The 15,530-nt window shown below is 55.4% G+C and overlaps 3 protein-coding genes across 3 annotated transcripts; 1 reads left to right on the top strand and 2 right to left on the bottom strand.

Annotated features, from left to right (window-relative positions):
• Nucleotides 1–550: 550 nt before the first annotated feature.
• Nucleotides 551–2,886, bottom strand: EsH8_IX_000160 (phosphatidylinositol-3-phosphate-binding protein BEM1; the record flags this gene model as incomplete). The annotated part of the gene is made up of 4 exons (XM_083266496.1): nucleotides 551–1,504; nucleotides 1,560–2,327; nucleotides 2,438–2,527; nucleotides 2,881–2,886. The coding sequence occupies 4 exons, from the start codon at nucleotides 2,884–2,886 to the stop codon at nucleotides 551–553; spliced, it is 1,818 nt and encodes a 605-aa protein (XP_083130061.1).
• An 8,162-nt stretch (nucleotides 2,887–11,048) lies between these two features.
• On the bottom strand, nucleotides 11,049–12,733 carry EsH8_IX_000159 (SAC3/GANP/Nin1/mts3/eIF-3 p25 family-domain-containing protein; the record flags this gene model as incomplete). Its single annotated transcript, XM_083266495.1, has 3 exons — nucleotides 11,049–11,262; nucleotides 11,322–12,588; nucleotides 12,652–12,733. 3 exons carry the CDS (start codon nucleotides 12,731–12,733, stop codon nucleotides 11,049–11,051), a joined length of 1,563 nt encoding a protein of 520 aa, XP_083130060.1.
• Nucleotides 12,734–13,456: 723 nt separating this feature from the next.
• EsH8_IX_000158 (ESCRT-II subunit protein VPS36) lies at nucleotides 13,457–15,448 on the top strand (the record flags this gene model as incomplete). Its single annotated transcript, XM_083266494.1, has 2 exons — nucleotides 13,457–13,557; nucleotides 13,627–15,448. 2 exons carry the CDS (start codon nucleotides 13,457–13,459, stop codon nucleotides 15,446–15,448), a joined length of 1,923 nt encoding a protein of 640 aa, XP_083130059.1.
• Nucleotides 15,449–15,530: the final 82 nt, after the last annotated feature.

The raw sequence follows: 15,530 nt of genomic DNA, 5'->3' as shown, positions 1-15,530 counted from the left end.
CCGCACGGCCGACGAGATCAGAGTTGAGAGCCGCGTCGGGAAAAAAGTCCCATGCCAAAATAAAGAAAAAGACAAATCAAGTTTGCCGTCTGACCAAAAAACGCCCGCCAATGTCCCCTCCCGAGTTATCATGGTGGGAACAAATCCGTCTTTCGTCTTTTGAGAACTCTTGCGACAGATGGAAACCCCCGAGGGCCGTATCAATAGTTCTTTTCCCATCATCAATGTCAAAAACCATCAAGGGAAATCGTAAGTGGGGGCCCGAGGGCCAAAGAAGAGTAAAAAAGGGAGCGTAGCCGCTGGTGCGAAGGAGAGTCGATCCACTGGCATCATCATGGTCGTATATCGAGTCCAGCTACTAAGAGAGAATAATATAGAAGTGAAAATCAGCCATCGCCTGTGTAACAAGACAAGCGGTGGCAATGCGTCGCAAGCGCTGGGAATCATGAAGTAAGAATGCAATGGCGGTTCGGGTATGCTTTTATCTCTCGAACAAGTCGCAGCAACCATCCAGGTCCAGTCGAAGTCAAGCGTCACGGCGCACCGCAACTTAGACTTGCTCCACATACAGTAGTAGCTTTTCGTTTCTTTGCAAGGCGTAGTCAAGGTCGTTGTCGCTCATCAGGTTGGGCTTGTCGCCAGTTGGCTCATCCTTGTAGAAGAGTTGAATCTCTTCACCCACTGGGATCTTGAGCCTGTCTCTGATCTTGTCGTACAGTTGCTGGAACTGAATGTCTGTCGGGACTCGGATAGCGATGAGGTCGCCGTTGAAGTAGAGCTTGATCTTCATGGCTTGCATTTGACTGATACCAGGGGAGACGGATGGCTGAGACTGGGACAATGACGACGGCTGTCGATTCATGCCTGACTGGCCGGTTGAACGTTGCTGAGGTGCGGCAGAGAGGCCACCGTACGAGTTGCCATTCAAGTTATTCTTCGATGACTGGCGCGACGCCGCATCTGCTGGCGACTCGATTGATGACGGCTGTGAGCCACCCGACAATCTGTATTCATCAGTCGGCGCATTAGGGTCGATTTCGTAGTCGCCTTCCCTAGGTGCGAAGAACTGCTTCACAAGAGTACACCTTGCAATGTAGGCCGGTTGCGCTAGAAGGTTCTTGACGTAGGCGTCCAGGTTGTGCAGGCGGCCCTCGGTGATGGCATCTGTGACGTAGTTCACAGGGCCAGGCATGTATGGAAGGGTGCGTTTTTGTGTGCCAGTGTTTCCTGCCTCGGCTGGGAACTCGGTAAGCAGAGCGATTTGGAAGTCGTAGAAATCCTCGTAGTATCTGGATAATTCCCAGTGGCGGCCATCCTCCAGCACGGCCTCGATGACGAACCAGTACTTGTCTTCAGCAAAACAATATCTCGGAATGCGTGCCGAGATAGGGGCATGAAGCTGCGACGCTGATTTGGCGTAGGAACTCGGCTGGGCGGCCTGCTGAGAGGTACGGGATGCTTGGTAGCTGGCTTGTTGCTGCTGCTGCTGCTGCTGCTGCTGCTGCTATGGGGCAATCGTTAGCTTGGTGGTGCTGCAGTAACATCCAGCTTTGACTTACGTAGTTGCTGCCGTTCTGTGTGCTCAAGCGCCCGCCTTGTTGGATGCTCATGCGTTCCATGCCTTGTTCGATAGAACCTTGTTGCGGCGCACTGCCGTTGTCGAACTTGCCCAGCGTGATGCTACTGTTCTTATAGTCGGCAGCCATCTTCTTCCACTCCTCGACCTTTGGGATGCCGGCCTTCTTGACGGCATCAGAGGCGTTTCCGACAGCGGAGTCTGTCGCCATGTCGCGTATCTCGATGAAGGACACAGGAATCAAGCCGGGTCCGCCGAGTCTGCCGATGGGCTTGGCAACAAACCATTCGGGGTTGGATTGCGCAATGACGATGATGGCCTCGCCAGCTTTGGCCTCCAGCTCGTCGGCGCGTTCTGCTACAAAATCGTACATGACAATACCATAGACCATAGCGCCAGACCTGCTGCCGGACCTGGACATGCGCTGCATGGGCGGCGACTGCATGGCACCGGGGGGTGGAGCAGCTTCAGCGTAGCCGGAGTCGTGATCGGGGTTTTTGGAAATGGTAGGAGACATGGTGGGCGGCCGGGGTACGGCGCCACCATCGGATTGGCCGCTATCTCTCTCGGTTCGGCCTAATGCTTGGAAGAAGGCGACGGGGACGAGGCCGCGCGCGTCGGGCAATGCAGGGTTGCACGCTTCGTACCAATCGGGGTCGTTCTCTCGGCCGATGACGTGGAAGAAATCGCCGCGGGAAAAGCTCAGTTCTTGGGTTGACTGCGCTTCATAATCGTAGAGGGCTCTAATAACCTGGATGGCGGAAGCCAGTGGTTAGCAGGATGCGATTGTGTCATTGGGCTTCCTCCCCGCCATGCGCGCCAAGTTGGCGCAAGGTCTAAGAGATTGAGGATTCCACACACCTTTTTGGGAGGGACGATTGCGACGGCGGACTTGGGGGCAATATTGACTTTGGCGTTGTCCTTTTCGCCCTTGATGGACCTGCGGAGGGCCTGTAGAAGGTGAGGCATGGTTAGCAGGTGATCGGAAATCCGATTTCTGGCGGTTGATTCTCGACGCATTGTGGGCGCATGCGGGGTTGAGGGTGGGTGCGGGACGCAGGAGAAGGCAGGGGAGACAATAGCTGAGGCAGAGCACAAAGCACAAAATGGTGCTGGAGAGTTTTGAGGCAGGATGTGATGTGAGGTAAAGGGAATCACAGGCGCACGCGGCGGTGATGATGATATGCGCGCAGCTTGTTCTGCATGAGAAGGAGAGGGGAGAGGGTTGAAGGGGGGGAGGGGGAAACATGATGCACAGGCAGAGAGGAACATGGCAACAGGTACCGGAGGGGTGATTCACGAACCTTCATTTTGTGTGACGCTCCCTCTCTCTAACTCTGGCAAGAGCAAGGTAGAATGCGATGCTCTGGAAATGGCAGTGGTGACGGGGGGATGGGAGGATGCTGTGGTACCACGGCGAGAGTCGATAGGAAGATAGGGAGGGAAATGCTCCTTTGGCAAGGCGTGATTGGGCGCAGAACAGGGGGGGGCAAGTGGATATCGGTACGATTACAGCAGGCGGGAGATGCGTGTCTCGTCTGTGTCGCTGCTGCTGTCGCAATTGTTGCCGACTGCAAAATGAAGGATGGCGGGAGATGCGTAGATCGGAGCGGAAGGCGTTGGTGGTGGTGTTGTTGCTTGTTTTTTTTCTTCCACTTAGGCTGGAGGGGGGGGGGGGGGGGAGGGACCAGGCTGATGCCAGTGCGGATGGGCAGGAGAGGGGCGATGGTGACTGGGCCGGGCTTTCCCTCTGCTTGCGTTCCTCGCCGAGTGGTCGCAGCCGTTGGGTCTTCTCAAAAGGAAGCAACGGCTTAAAGTGGTCGGGTGGCCAGATCGGTCCTTCCTTCTCTTGTGCGGCCAAAGACCTTGTGGGACTCGATGCTGTTTCCCTTGTTCTTTTTTCTCTACAGATCCTTTCCCGTAGTCTTGGCCTTTCTCCAACTCTCTTTTCCCACGCGAACACGCTCTCTTTTTCCTGTCGTCGTTTCGTTCCCGGATGTCCCGCTTCAGGGCAAAACAAAAAAAGTCGTCCACCGAGTGAGTGCGGGCGGGTTGGCTGGGGCTGGTGGGTTGATGGGCCTGTCTCTCCCTGGCTTTCTTATTCCGATCGGAAAATGGGTGTCTCTCTCTCTCTCTCTCTCGCTCGCTCTCGGCCTCCGAAACTAGATGCCCGCGAATCAACCCGAGGCTACACAGTACTCCACGGAGTCGCAGGGATCGAATGTAAAGTGAGGTTGACTGGCAATGCACACCTTTGCGTCGCTCCTCAGTCAATGACTGTCGTCCAAGGTCCAAAGGGTGATTTCGACTACTCGGCGAAGTGCAATGAGTGCGCTGGAATGCGGCGGGCGGGCAGTGAGCGACCTGGAGGGGTGAGGGGAGGTAAGGGAAACGACTCGCGAGCACGGCGCGGACGGGCGAGGGTAGAAAAGGCTCGTTTGCCCAACCAAGCATCTGCCCAAAGTACCTGGGTACCCCCCATACACGCTACTACTTGCCTGCGGAAGACACACACACGCTCCAACGCCCGGGATGCAGGCCCAAATCCCACCAGACCAGACGAAGGGAGGGGGCTTGACTGGTGGGACTGGCCGACGAGGGTCATCGACACCCCGGTCTGGTACCCGTCTGCCTGCCCACTGGGCGTGAGTGGGTAATTTGCGCTAGGGTTACGGGTGGGTGTCCTGCCCTCCAACGAGGGTGTCGACTTGCAGATTGTGGATGGTGGTGTGCGTCTTACGAGTGGAAGAGAGCGTGTGTGTGGGCGAGCGCTTGTGTGCTTGCTGAGACTCAGTGCTACAGCCCGTTCTGGAGCCAGGGATCGTTTCCTTTTTAAACCCTCAACGTCTCTTTCAGATTCTTATTCCGGCAGGACATCGATCCGCGTCTACGCCTCTTACTCTCTCTCACCATCGCCGTCTCTCGAAATCCGCATGATTGGATCGCATCTGCTCAGCTTAGCAGCCATTGCTCCATCCGGTAAATAGAACAACTGACGTACGGGAAGCACCCGTCGCTGGACAAGCCAGCCGACAGACAGGCGGCCCACAGGCACGGAGACTAAACCACCTTGCGTACGGGCCGGGCATTGCGCGAAACCACAGCGGGCGTGCCGACCAGCAGCGTGCGAAAGCTTAATTATTGAAATGCGCCCCTGGAACGCAGTGGAGGAGTGAGGCAGGAACCGCCGAAAGGGCTCCATCTACTACTGTACGCGTGCACCCACGGTCCTGCCCACACAGCCTTCCAACTGTCCATTCTCAGTGGCTAGTCCGGCCAGGTTTACATGACCCCCTCGCTCATCCGCGTCCAACGGACAGCTCTGGTTGCATATCTCTTGCAGCGTGGTCACTCTAGACTTCAGGGACGCCTGTTCGTCTGCCAGTCATGTTTTGCAGCTGCATGTCTCGCCCTCGTGCCCCCCCCCAGCCTCATGCCGGTGGCTGCACCGGCTCTGAGCCGAAGCACCTCTTAAGGGGGGGGGAGGTAGCTAGAAAGAGGCTATGAACGACAGCGGCTCAGAATCGAGACAGGAGCTCCAGAGAAACCCATTCAGTGCTCATGACGGCACAGTTTCGTTTGCATTGCTCACAGGGCACCAGAGGAGCGGACAGAAAGAGAGAGACGCACACACATACCGGTACATACAACGACTAGCACAAGTGGCACGAGGTCAGGTCGGCCCACCAGTGAGCGCACGAGGTTGCTCTTTGACGACAACGACGCCGGCGCAATTGACTCTTCGCCTAACCCTTTCTATACTACCCCTTAGCGCACACCGATGACTGGTTTCTTGTTAGTTGTGGCACTCTATCCAGCGTCCCTTGCAAGCGTTGGCTGAAGCTGTCAAGACAAGTCGTTTCCAACGTTAACATCATCAGCGACAGGCTGCATCGATTCGCTGGGTATATGAGCTACCCGGTCCCTCAAGTCCTCCCCCCCCCGGGGCGCTCCTCCCCCGCGGTTGCACAGCCTTTGCCACTGTCTTCCTGGGCACGCACATGGCATCGCCTCCGCTAAAACACAGACCTTCTTCTATCCACCAACCCCTCCCCTTGACATTCACTTTGCACACACCCATGCGAAACAACGGTATGCAACCAATAACAGTAGCCTCTCACTTTTGACACTTGCTTTTGCATGAACCACCCTCTCTTTTCATCATGTTATCCCTTCTCTGGCGAATTGTCAAGCTTGCCCGGATGGCAGTGCGACGCAGGGGACAGTAGGTACAAGAGACCAGACTCAGGGCGGCATCTTATCGATTGACGCAAAGACTCGCTCGCTCCCTTGTGATTCCGAGCAATGCAGGAGGACGGGGTATCCTGTGCTCCCCCATCTATCGGCCACAGCCTAGCAGAGTTCTTCCTTCTTCGCAATCAGGGACAGCTCAGCAGACAGGCCCCAGCAGCCTCCCGAGAAATGCCTCTCCTCCGCGACCCCTGCACGCGGCGGACCCGGACGGTAATTTTTTCTTTGGATCCATTGAGTTCCAGCCTAATGAGTACAACGGTCCAGGTGCCACTCCGGCATCAACCCAACGACGGTTGAACCTTGCCACACGGAATCCTTCCCCGGCCGGCTGGTCAAGACTGAGGTCTCCAAATATGGCAAATATTGGGTGCGCGCATCCCTTTTGCGCCAAGTGAAAGCTCCAGTATCAAGACATATTGCGTCTTTTGGCTGCCATTCGATCGGGAGGCCGTCACTCGTGGCCTAGCACAGAATGCCTTTTTACCGCAGATCATGTTATTGCAGGCTGCGTCGGTTGCGACAAGGCATGCTGGCGGGCTGGAACGCCGGGATTGACCTCCCACCGAGACTGGTTCAAGCGGGCGATGACATGGCAAATATCCCGAGGCATCCTGCAAGGGTCTTGCGGATCCACGCCAAGCTAAAATTACGAAGTCTTCCTGATGTCTCTAACTGGTTATGCCAACATCGCTAGGTCACGATGTCGCCCATTCTACGGCAGCTTCTCCATTCGCGTTCTCCTCTGCCTCGGCCATGCATCAGCATCCACCAAATAGACGGTTCGAAACTTAATCGGGTTCTCCGTTTGGATGACATGGCGATCTCGCCCTACCGTTGGCCTTTGAGCTTTGCGAGAGCTTTGTATTCACACTAGCAACAGCAACTTGCGAGGATTATACAGCCTAGACCGGGCTAGAATCCGTCATAGCCAATTGATCGCCGGACATTGGCGGATCAGCTTACGCGCCAACGCGTCGGTCCAACAACTTGGCGCGCGCATCCACAACAACGGACATCCACTTGCTCGACGGAATCGAATCGCAATCGACGACTGCGAAAAAGTCGGGCTTATTGTTGATTCATCGCGGGGTCCTTCTGCGTACCACCCGTCACTAGGTAATCAGGGCCAACTGCGTCGTACCTTGCATGGAGGAAACCATGCACACCTCATCAGAATGACCTCATCCACGGGCTGCCCTGCCGCCGCTGCACTCTCCAATCCGTCCCAACTTTTCAACGCTTCGAATAAATTGCGACCTTCTCCATTCCCCCACCCTCTCCTCATGATGGCGCCCTAGCTCCGGCCAGCCCTGAATGGCGCTAGAGTTGGTGCAAGAACCCTGTCAACGTCCCCGTTTCAGCGGGACGGTTCAGGAACCACGTCCCTGCCCCTGCTTGGCCATCCACCCCCCGTGACGGAGGTGGCAGGGTTGGAAAATGACCTGGCTGCCTTTGGGTCGTTCGGTTGTTCCTGCTGATCACCCGCAGCTCATCTTTCATTCGCGGTAGACGTGCAGTGAGAATCTGAGATAGCAGCGGGAAGTCTAAACCATCAAGGTCAAGCTAAAGGTCCTTGTCTCTACTAAGGCCATCCCCAACTATGTAAAGCCTACGTAGCTGCTACCTTTGACTGTTCAATCCCCAATAAGGCACATCGGAAACACTTAATGAGGATGACGTACGCTGGAACATCGGCATCAGGGCCTCGCCGTCTGCCGAACCCCTCGTGGCACCTACTGTGCCATCCCGTGTCTTGTTCCGTACCTGTACTCAATTCAGCATCCTCTCTTGAGCGTCTCATGAAGACGTTGTCCGCACTTCCAGAAGCTTCTTAAGTTCAGACTGCCCCGGAGTTATGGTGCAACAACACGTCGTATGCCCAGTGCCGACCATGGCATGCGAAACCCACGATGTTCAAGGAAGACAATGCGCAAGGGACTCCAATCCCGATAGCGAGCGATACTGCGATTCCAAATACCCGGAGTCAGGCCAACCCATCCACCTACCTCTTGGAGGAGGGGTTTTTTTTTTTTTTTGTCTCCGAGTGTGCAGGGCATGGTCAAGCTTTAACCACTTACTGCGGTTGCGTTCGGATCCAGCCCGTCCCGTTCGCAAGCACGACGTAACTTGAAACTCGACGACCCTAACCGCCTGAAACGGGGCAAAAGCCATGCCCATCACCAATAGTATAGCGACAATGGACACTCATTCTTAACGTTGTCGATTGTCCACCCATCAAGTCCCGAATACGTACATACATACAATGACGAGGACCCCTGAGTCCGACATTGCTGATCTTCAGGTCAGGGCCAGCTTGAATCGGGATGCTTTGGCCATGATGCAAGACCCGTCATCCCCAATCCCGGATGGAGACTCGTGGATTGACTGGGGGCATGGTGTCTGTCTGTTATCAGCCTGGGCATCAGACCTGTGGCACTGTTTTCGGGGACCAACTTCAGCAGCATGATGCCTCAAGCGTTTGCGACCTTGCCCAGGCCACAGTCAATCTGTACACATGGCATGTTCTGTGCTTCCTTTTTCTCATATATACGCTGGTAGAGCATATGATGTCATTAAGCTGTGTTGGTTCTCACGAATGGCGTTTTCTCGAGTCAGCATCCGAATGTATATGCTTAACAGAGCTGCATGTGAGCATTCTCCGTAAGAATATACCAGCCATGGTTAAGCATCCGGACATCAGGCCGAAACAACCACAGAGAGGAGCCGGCATGCATGGTCCCGTTCACACCACTCTGCAGCGCCGACTTGTGGTTGCCAATACGCGGCCTAGCAAAGACACCGAGCCGCAACATTACCAAGGGTGTGGCCAACCTCGCAGAGAACAGCAGTCTTGGCACCAAGTGACGGAGACCACTCCGCACCATCCCTTCATCAAGAGTACCGCGCCATACTACGACTCCTCGCGGAGGGTTGCCGTATTTAGTCCCTGTCCGACCATTTTTAAGAGTGGTGTACTGCGGCAGCCCCTCCCGTTGTGCATTTCCATCCCCCCGGTCGAATAGGCACGCTTAACTCGGATTTGGCGGCCGGCGGCTCGTGGCTTGCCCTTGTGGGTAGTCATCGTCCAGACATAACACACGTTTGGCCCTTGTTGTCACCGATGCGTGGGGTACGGATAACGCCTCGCCGTTGTCAAAGTTGGTTGTCGCGGCAAGACAGGAATAAAAAAGACATGAATTCGATCAAGGTCCTGGGATGTGACAACCGTTTGGCCATATCGAGAGCTACGGTCGGTAGTGGAGCTGACCATGAGTAGTACAGCAGCCATCACACTGACTGCTGCCAGAAAAGCTATGAAGAGCCCGGAAGCGAAGTCCCGCCTTTCGGCAGACTTAGCTTTGACCAATATCGACATTTGTGACGGACGATACCATTTCACCGGTAACAGGTTCGCGAGACGGGGGAGGCTATAGCTTCCAGGTGCTGCGCAACTCTGCTCGGTGCCCACGCTCCCTTACATCAATCACCTGGCGATCATGGTTTCTCCTCCTCGGTAGTAGGTACCACGATCTCGTTTCCCCGAGCCTCCACCAAGACCCGGAGAAAAAACTTTACGCCCTCTTCAAACCTAGCTGAGCTCTCAACTAGAAGCAGGCAGGATGATGGTATTACCACATATCCCCTTCCCCTCCTTCTCACTTCGGCAGTCACAGCGCAATGGCATGGGTAACGGGCCACGGGTCACGGAGCACCGTGCGCGCTCTGGCGCACGGCAGATCCTCACGGCCCCCTCCGGGTTGAGGCCGCGAGGAAGAGGAGGGGACAGGGGGAAGGTTCGGCTCATGTTTACACAGACAAACAATAGGGACCGCTCTGGACCACGGGGGCGAGCCACGACCGAGCACATCCATCTACCATTCTACGGCCCTATAACCCAGCCCCTCCCCCGGGGCAAACCAGGCCCGCCTGCCCATCTGTCTGCAGCCATGAGAATCAGCAGGTCGCCTTGCGAGAGGCCAGCCCAAGGCCTCCGTGGACCACACTCTTCGGGCCTTTAATGGGGGCAGTGCCCTGTCCGCCCACCCAGGGTTGTGCTCGTCGATGTTCCTGATCGCGGGAGGAAGCTAGGAAAGAATCCTTTCTCCTACCGTTGCTGTAGTAAATAAGTAAATAAATAAATGAAAGATAGGCTTGAAGGCGGGTCCATTTTTCGGTCCCGCCAATATCAGAGCCTTGGGCTACCCGGCCTCGGGTTGCCGTGGTCGGCGGACGGAGTGTGCTCCCGAACCATCATCCGCCAGACCCGAGGTGCATCGTTATTATGAGCTTACGCAGCACCGCCAGATGGTCATAATGGAAACCGAATGGCACTCCACGAACCACGGAGGCTTCGTAACCTCGAGCAGACTGGCGCGTTCGTCATCCAACCACGAATTATGAGTACCCACGGCATAAAATGTGGGAAGGCTAGTATGGACGGCACATATTACGGCCACCTGGATCGCGGGATGTACACCGGCGGGACTCAAAAAGGGGTTTCTCAAAGGATATAGCAAACGTATATTATTCCATTGGGGCCATTGAAGACCAAAGACCGCTTTGATGCTCGAGGTAGACAGACCTCAGCAGATCCATTTTAAGATGCCGGCGCATATACAAACGTCCATAACAGACCCGATGTTAAACTCCAGTCGCCATCTATCCCCAAACAGGTAAACCCATGCGTTTTCCATTCCAACGCCATCCTGTTGCCTGTGTATTAACAGGACGAACGGGTATCAAGATGAAAGCCCCCAGAGCCAAATGCCGGTATATACCGGCGATATCGGTCATCATCAGCAGCATCGCTGCCGATCTCCGGTATAATACGTTAAAAGACCACCTCCCACGAGCCCCCGAGAAATATCCCGCTGCTTGAAGCTGTGCGTAAGCGTCAATGCTCTCATAAGAGGCAGAGATGAAAACCGATAAATCGTAAGTTTGGAACCAATAAAGGTAATGGGGATCTTCGAGAATGCGCAGGAAATGCATGGTGAACTAGCGCTAGTGCTGTGACAACGGCGAGAGGGAGGGGGGGAAACAAGAAAGAAGCGAGGTCTACGAGGAAAATTTCGGCCAAAGCCCGCGGCATTGCGAGGAGACGTGGAGGGGCTTTTCTTTGGGAAAGGAGGCCACGCGCGAGGCCTGCGGTCGGCGGTGGGAGATGGTTGGGATGTGTAGAGCATGTTGCGATGAAAGAAGAAAGATGGTGAGCAGCTCATATCTGGCCTTTGATGTCAACCTTGCGGAAAGCATCAGCTCTCGCAGAATCGAACAGCTGTCCGGCTTTGCCGGTCAAGAGTGCAATGTACTCTTGTCGTTCCTCGAGCAGGTGCTGACCGTTGTAGTCGACAATAAACTGAGCCGCATCTACGTCGGACTCGAAGCCGAGTTCCTCCGTGATGAACCGTAACTTTACGTCTGGCTTGTATCTGTAATCATGTCAGTCATGCTGTCTCGTCCTGGAGGGGCAAATAGAGGTAGAACGTACGCTTTGCAGATGTTGCACAATGCAGCGAGACGCTCACGAACAACAAACATGTCCATGAGGTATGCTCCCATGTTGGGGGTATCCAGGTAAAGCTGGAAGAATTTGTGGTAGTTTCCCAAGGCAAGAGCGGACCGCACCTGAAGCGCATGCTTGATGGGCCGCTCCTCCTTCTCTGCTGTGGTTAGATCTGCCAATGTATCATTTAAGCCGGTACGATTGGCCGTGTGAATGAAATACAGAATGCGATAGGCCTTGAATTCGATGGGGTTTCCTTTCAGTCCCTTTGCGTACAGGGTACGCAACTGGGTTTGGCACTGATTATACTCACCAAGGTCCCCCTTCTCCAAGGCAATCCGGGCATGGAGTTCGTATACGGAAACTGTGAAGTCGTTCTTGATCCGTTGCACTGTCAGGTCTTGACGCATGGACTTCAGCTGATCGCAGATGTAAGAATAGTTGCCCTCCTTCTTCCACTTCTTCTTCAGGAGATCCATGGTCTTATGGAGAACGCGCTCGGGGCGGACCTGGGAAGGAACGGGAGGAGCCGTCAAACGCAAGTACCGCTTCTCCAAAGTCTCGCTGGTGCCGACCACGGGACCATCAGAAGGCGGAGGGCTGGGCGATCGGTACGAGGATTTGTAACCGCCGTCGAAACGGCGTTGTCGCTTCTCCAACTGTTTCTGGAACTTACTTGACTTGGGTAGAGGTTCGTCGAGGTTGGCGCGCTTGTCCGGGGAGGCGAAGGTAATCCGGTCTTCCAGGGCGTTGGAACGGTTGCTGTTAGTAGAACGCCAAGGCACAGGAGAAGACTTCTCATCCGGGGTAAAATCAGTGGACTTCCGCTTCTTCGGGTTGGCCGACATCGAATTGTCATATCGCGATTCAAATGGAGACGAAACGTTCATGCTGGAGTTCAGCTGGAGTTGGCGTTCGTTCTTGATCAAGGCGGCAGGGAATGGCATTTTCTCCCAATCGATGGACTCGAGAGTGCCGTGTTCCATGTGTTGAGAAATGGTCTCCTTCAATTTCGCTTCAATGTCCGGGCGGGATACAGAGGAATCCATATTGGCAGGCAGGAAAGATTTTTGAACATATTCGCGGACGGAGGCTGGCCACTCAACCTTGCGCGGGGACGGGGCAGGAGGTGCCCGCACGTTCTGGTCGAAGGCTACGATGGACGGCGGCGTTGGACTGTAGGTAGTTGCAGCGGGTGGGGGAGGATACTGGCCGAAGCTCTGACGAGCCTGGACTGCGGTATATGCTGGGTCTAGAAACGAAGGGTTAGAAACTCCATAATATACGTCAGGGAGCTTTCTGAGTATAGACTTACTGGGAGGGTAAGCGTACGTGGCAGCAGGTGCCCCGTAGGAGATGCCTGGAGGCGGCGCCGGAGGCCAACTGGTAGGCATCATGGTGGCGGTCAAGGACACGTAAAGTTCTGAATCGGAGATTAGTTGACGGGAATCGAGAGAATATATTTTTTAACTGATCGTCGGGCGTTAGGCGGCGGACGATTTCGGTCTTGTGGATGGAGGATGGAAAAAAGATTGATGAAGTGAGGTTGGGGAGAATCCGTTAAAGGCGGTGGAAATGACGGTGGCCTGTGGGCGATGGATTTCGGGCAAATAGTGGGGAGTGGGTTGGACACGCCCGGATTAGGCGCCCTTGGCCTGTGATCTGTCACCGGCAAAACCACGGCTCACATAAACCTTCTTATCCGCGATAAGTGATAATAGTTGCGGGAAGCGGGGCAAATCGAGACTATCGTTGTAATGGGTCGCTCGACATCCCACTTCGGCGTCAGTCGCAACAGGACCGTGGGGCACCCTTGGTTGCGAGATAAACCTAACGCCTCGCAGTTACTCCATCTGCTGGGTGCGTGTAATCCATAGAACTTCATCTCGAGGTTGTTTCTGTGGTCCTTGACTCTTTGCAGCGATCGTCTCTGGCCCCGAAACATGTACGATCCTTAATAAGCTGCGACCCCGGCCCCCGAACCTCGATTCAGCCCGAGACCGTCCCTGACGTATGCGACGACTCGCGGCCCCGCGGCCCTACGACACTTTATAAAACGGACAACGCACCTTTTGCGCGTATTTCCATACCCTATATACGCTGTTGAACAGATATGACGGATGTTTCTAAAACACATCGACCTCACGACCGCTCTCCGGCCCGCTTATCTACCGGATGAAGTCTTGTTGTTCGTCCAAGACAATGTTGGGCTTTATGAGGGGTAAGGACAACAGCCCTCGACCAGCCTCGGGTCTTCTTCAAGCGGCTAACGAGAATTATTGCTCTGCAGAAAGTTCAAGCTTCCCCAACAGCAAAATGGACAGGTCTACCTGACATCCCACCGAGTCTGCTACGTAGACAAGGACGAGCCGCGCAAGCATTCCGTTGCATTGGACCTGAAAGACGTCGACCGATACGAGTTCTACGCGGGTTTCTTGAAGTCATCTGCAAAGGTCACCTTGATCCCCAAGCCACTGAAACGATCATCACTCCAGACAAGAGCCTCCGCGATATCTTCTCCTGGAAGACCAGGCACTGCGTCTCCAGCCCGGGCAGACAGTCCCTACCGGCCGCCGCCCGAACCTGCCACCTCAGCGACCTGGGTATGCACCATTTGCAGCTTCTCCAATCCAGTCCCGTCGAACTTTGATCCGACAACAGCAAACATCCATACACCATTGCCACCATGTCTTGCCTGCGGCATCAAGCCAACCTTGGCGCATGTGTTGAAGGCCTCAATATCCAATGCAACTAGCCGCAATCAAACACCTTCGAGCCCTCCAGTCAGCTCGCCACTGGCGGCGCGCCCTCACCCCACCTCCACCAGGCCAGTGGACAACGGGCACTTGCCTCCGTGGCCCGCCGCCTCGAACATCACGGGCACCCCGAAGAAACCCTCAGACTCGAGCGCGACCTTTCAATGCCCTCGATGTACCTTCTCAAACCACCCGTCCTTGTTGGCGTGTGAGATGTGCGGGGCACCCTTAATATCACAAGATGTGCCCCCTGCAGTTGCGCAAGAACAAACGCAGAGGACAGAATCTCCAGGGCCAGTCCTGAGCTCGCCCACGCCCGGCCGCGATACCGCCGAAAACGTCAAGATCTCTTTCCGTGGAGGGGGGGAGAAGATATTCTATGAGCGGCTAAAAGGGTCGATGACGCAGCGGAAATGGCTATTGCAAGGCGCACCACCCATCCCAAAGAGCAACCGGACGATAGACGATAATGGAGCTATAGTACGGACACCTTCCGCTGCCCCCGAGCGCCCCAAGGGCGTTGGTATTGCTGGGCTAGAACAGCGCGGGCTCGACATGCGAAAAAACAACGAGGTGATGATTGGGAGTGCGTTTGAGGACTTGGACGCCCTCATGGCATCTGCCAAGGAGATTGTGGCTCTCGCCGAAAGATTCGCGCGGCAAAACGGCGGGAGCGGTGCCGAGGCCAACGCTCTCCTGGCCGAGTCGGCGAGCCAGCTCGGCCTAGTAACTACGAAAGACATTGTGGGCGGGAGCAGCTCCGAGACATTGTATCTGTCTGAGTTGTCGCGAAACCTGGCAGAATTCCTCACCGATGATGCTCGAGGCGTTCTAAAGAAGGCCGGCGGGATCATCAACTTGGTCGACCTATGGGCTATGTTCAACCGTGCTCGGGGCGGTGTCGAGCTTGTGAGCCCCATGGACTTTGAGAAGGCTGCGCAGATGTGGGAATCACTAAAGCTGCCTGTTCGACTCCGCAAATTCAAGAGCGGCGTCCTGGTTGTGCAGAGCAGCGATCGCACGGACGAGACCACCATCAAGGCGTTGGTATCCTGGCTAGATGACTTACACGTGTTCCCGCCCGAGAAGGAGCCGGCTTGGGACTGGCAACAGTTCGGCCTCGGTGTCACTGCTCGGGATGCTGCCGAGCGGTTCGGCTGGAGCATCGGTGTGGCGGAGGAGGAGCTGGAGATGGCCGAGGAGCGGGGGGTGGTCTGTCGCGAAGACGGCATAGAGGGCCTCAAATTCTGGAAAAACTACATTGACGTGGGCGATGTGAAGCACCATAGACGCAGGAAGCATCGCTCGGAAGAGGACGAGGTGGTCAGGGCGTTGCGGGAGAGCGGGTTGATGTGAAGCGAACACTGGACTTTGGATATCTATGTTGTGCCACGCAGGCGCAATTGCAGACACATTAAGCACATTACTATTCTACAAG

Source organism: Colletotrichum jinshuiense, chromosome 9 (assembly GCF_051148585.1).
Source record: "Colletotrichum jinshuiense chromosome 9, complete sequence".
In the NCBI taxonomy this organism is placed as follows: Eukaryota; Fungi; Ascomycota; class Sordariomycetes; order Glomerellales; family Glomerellaceae; genus Colletotrichum; species Colletotrichum jinshuiense.
This window is presented reverse-complemented; position numbering and strand designations above follow the sequence as displayed.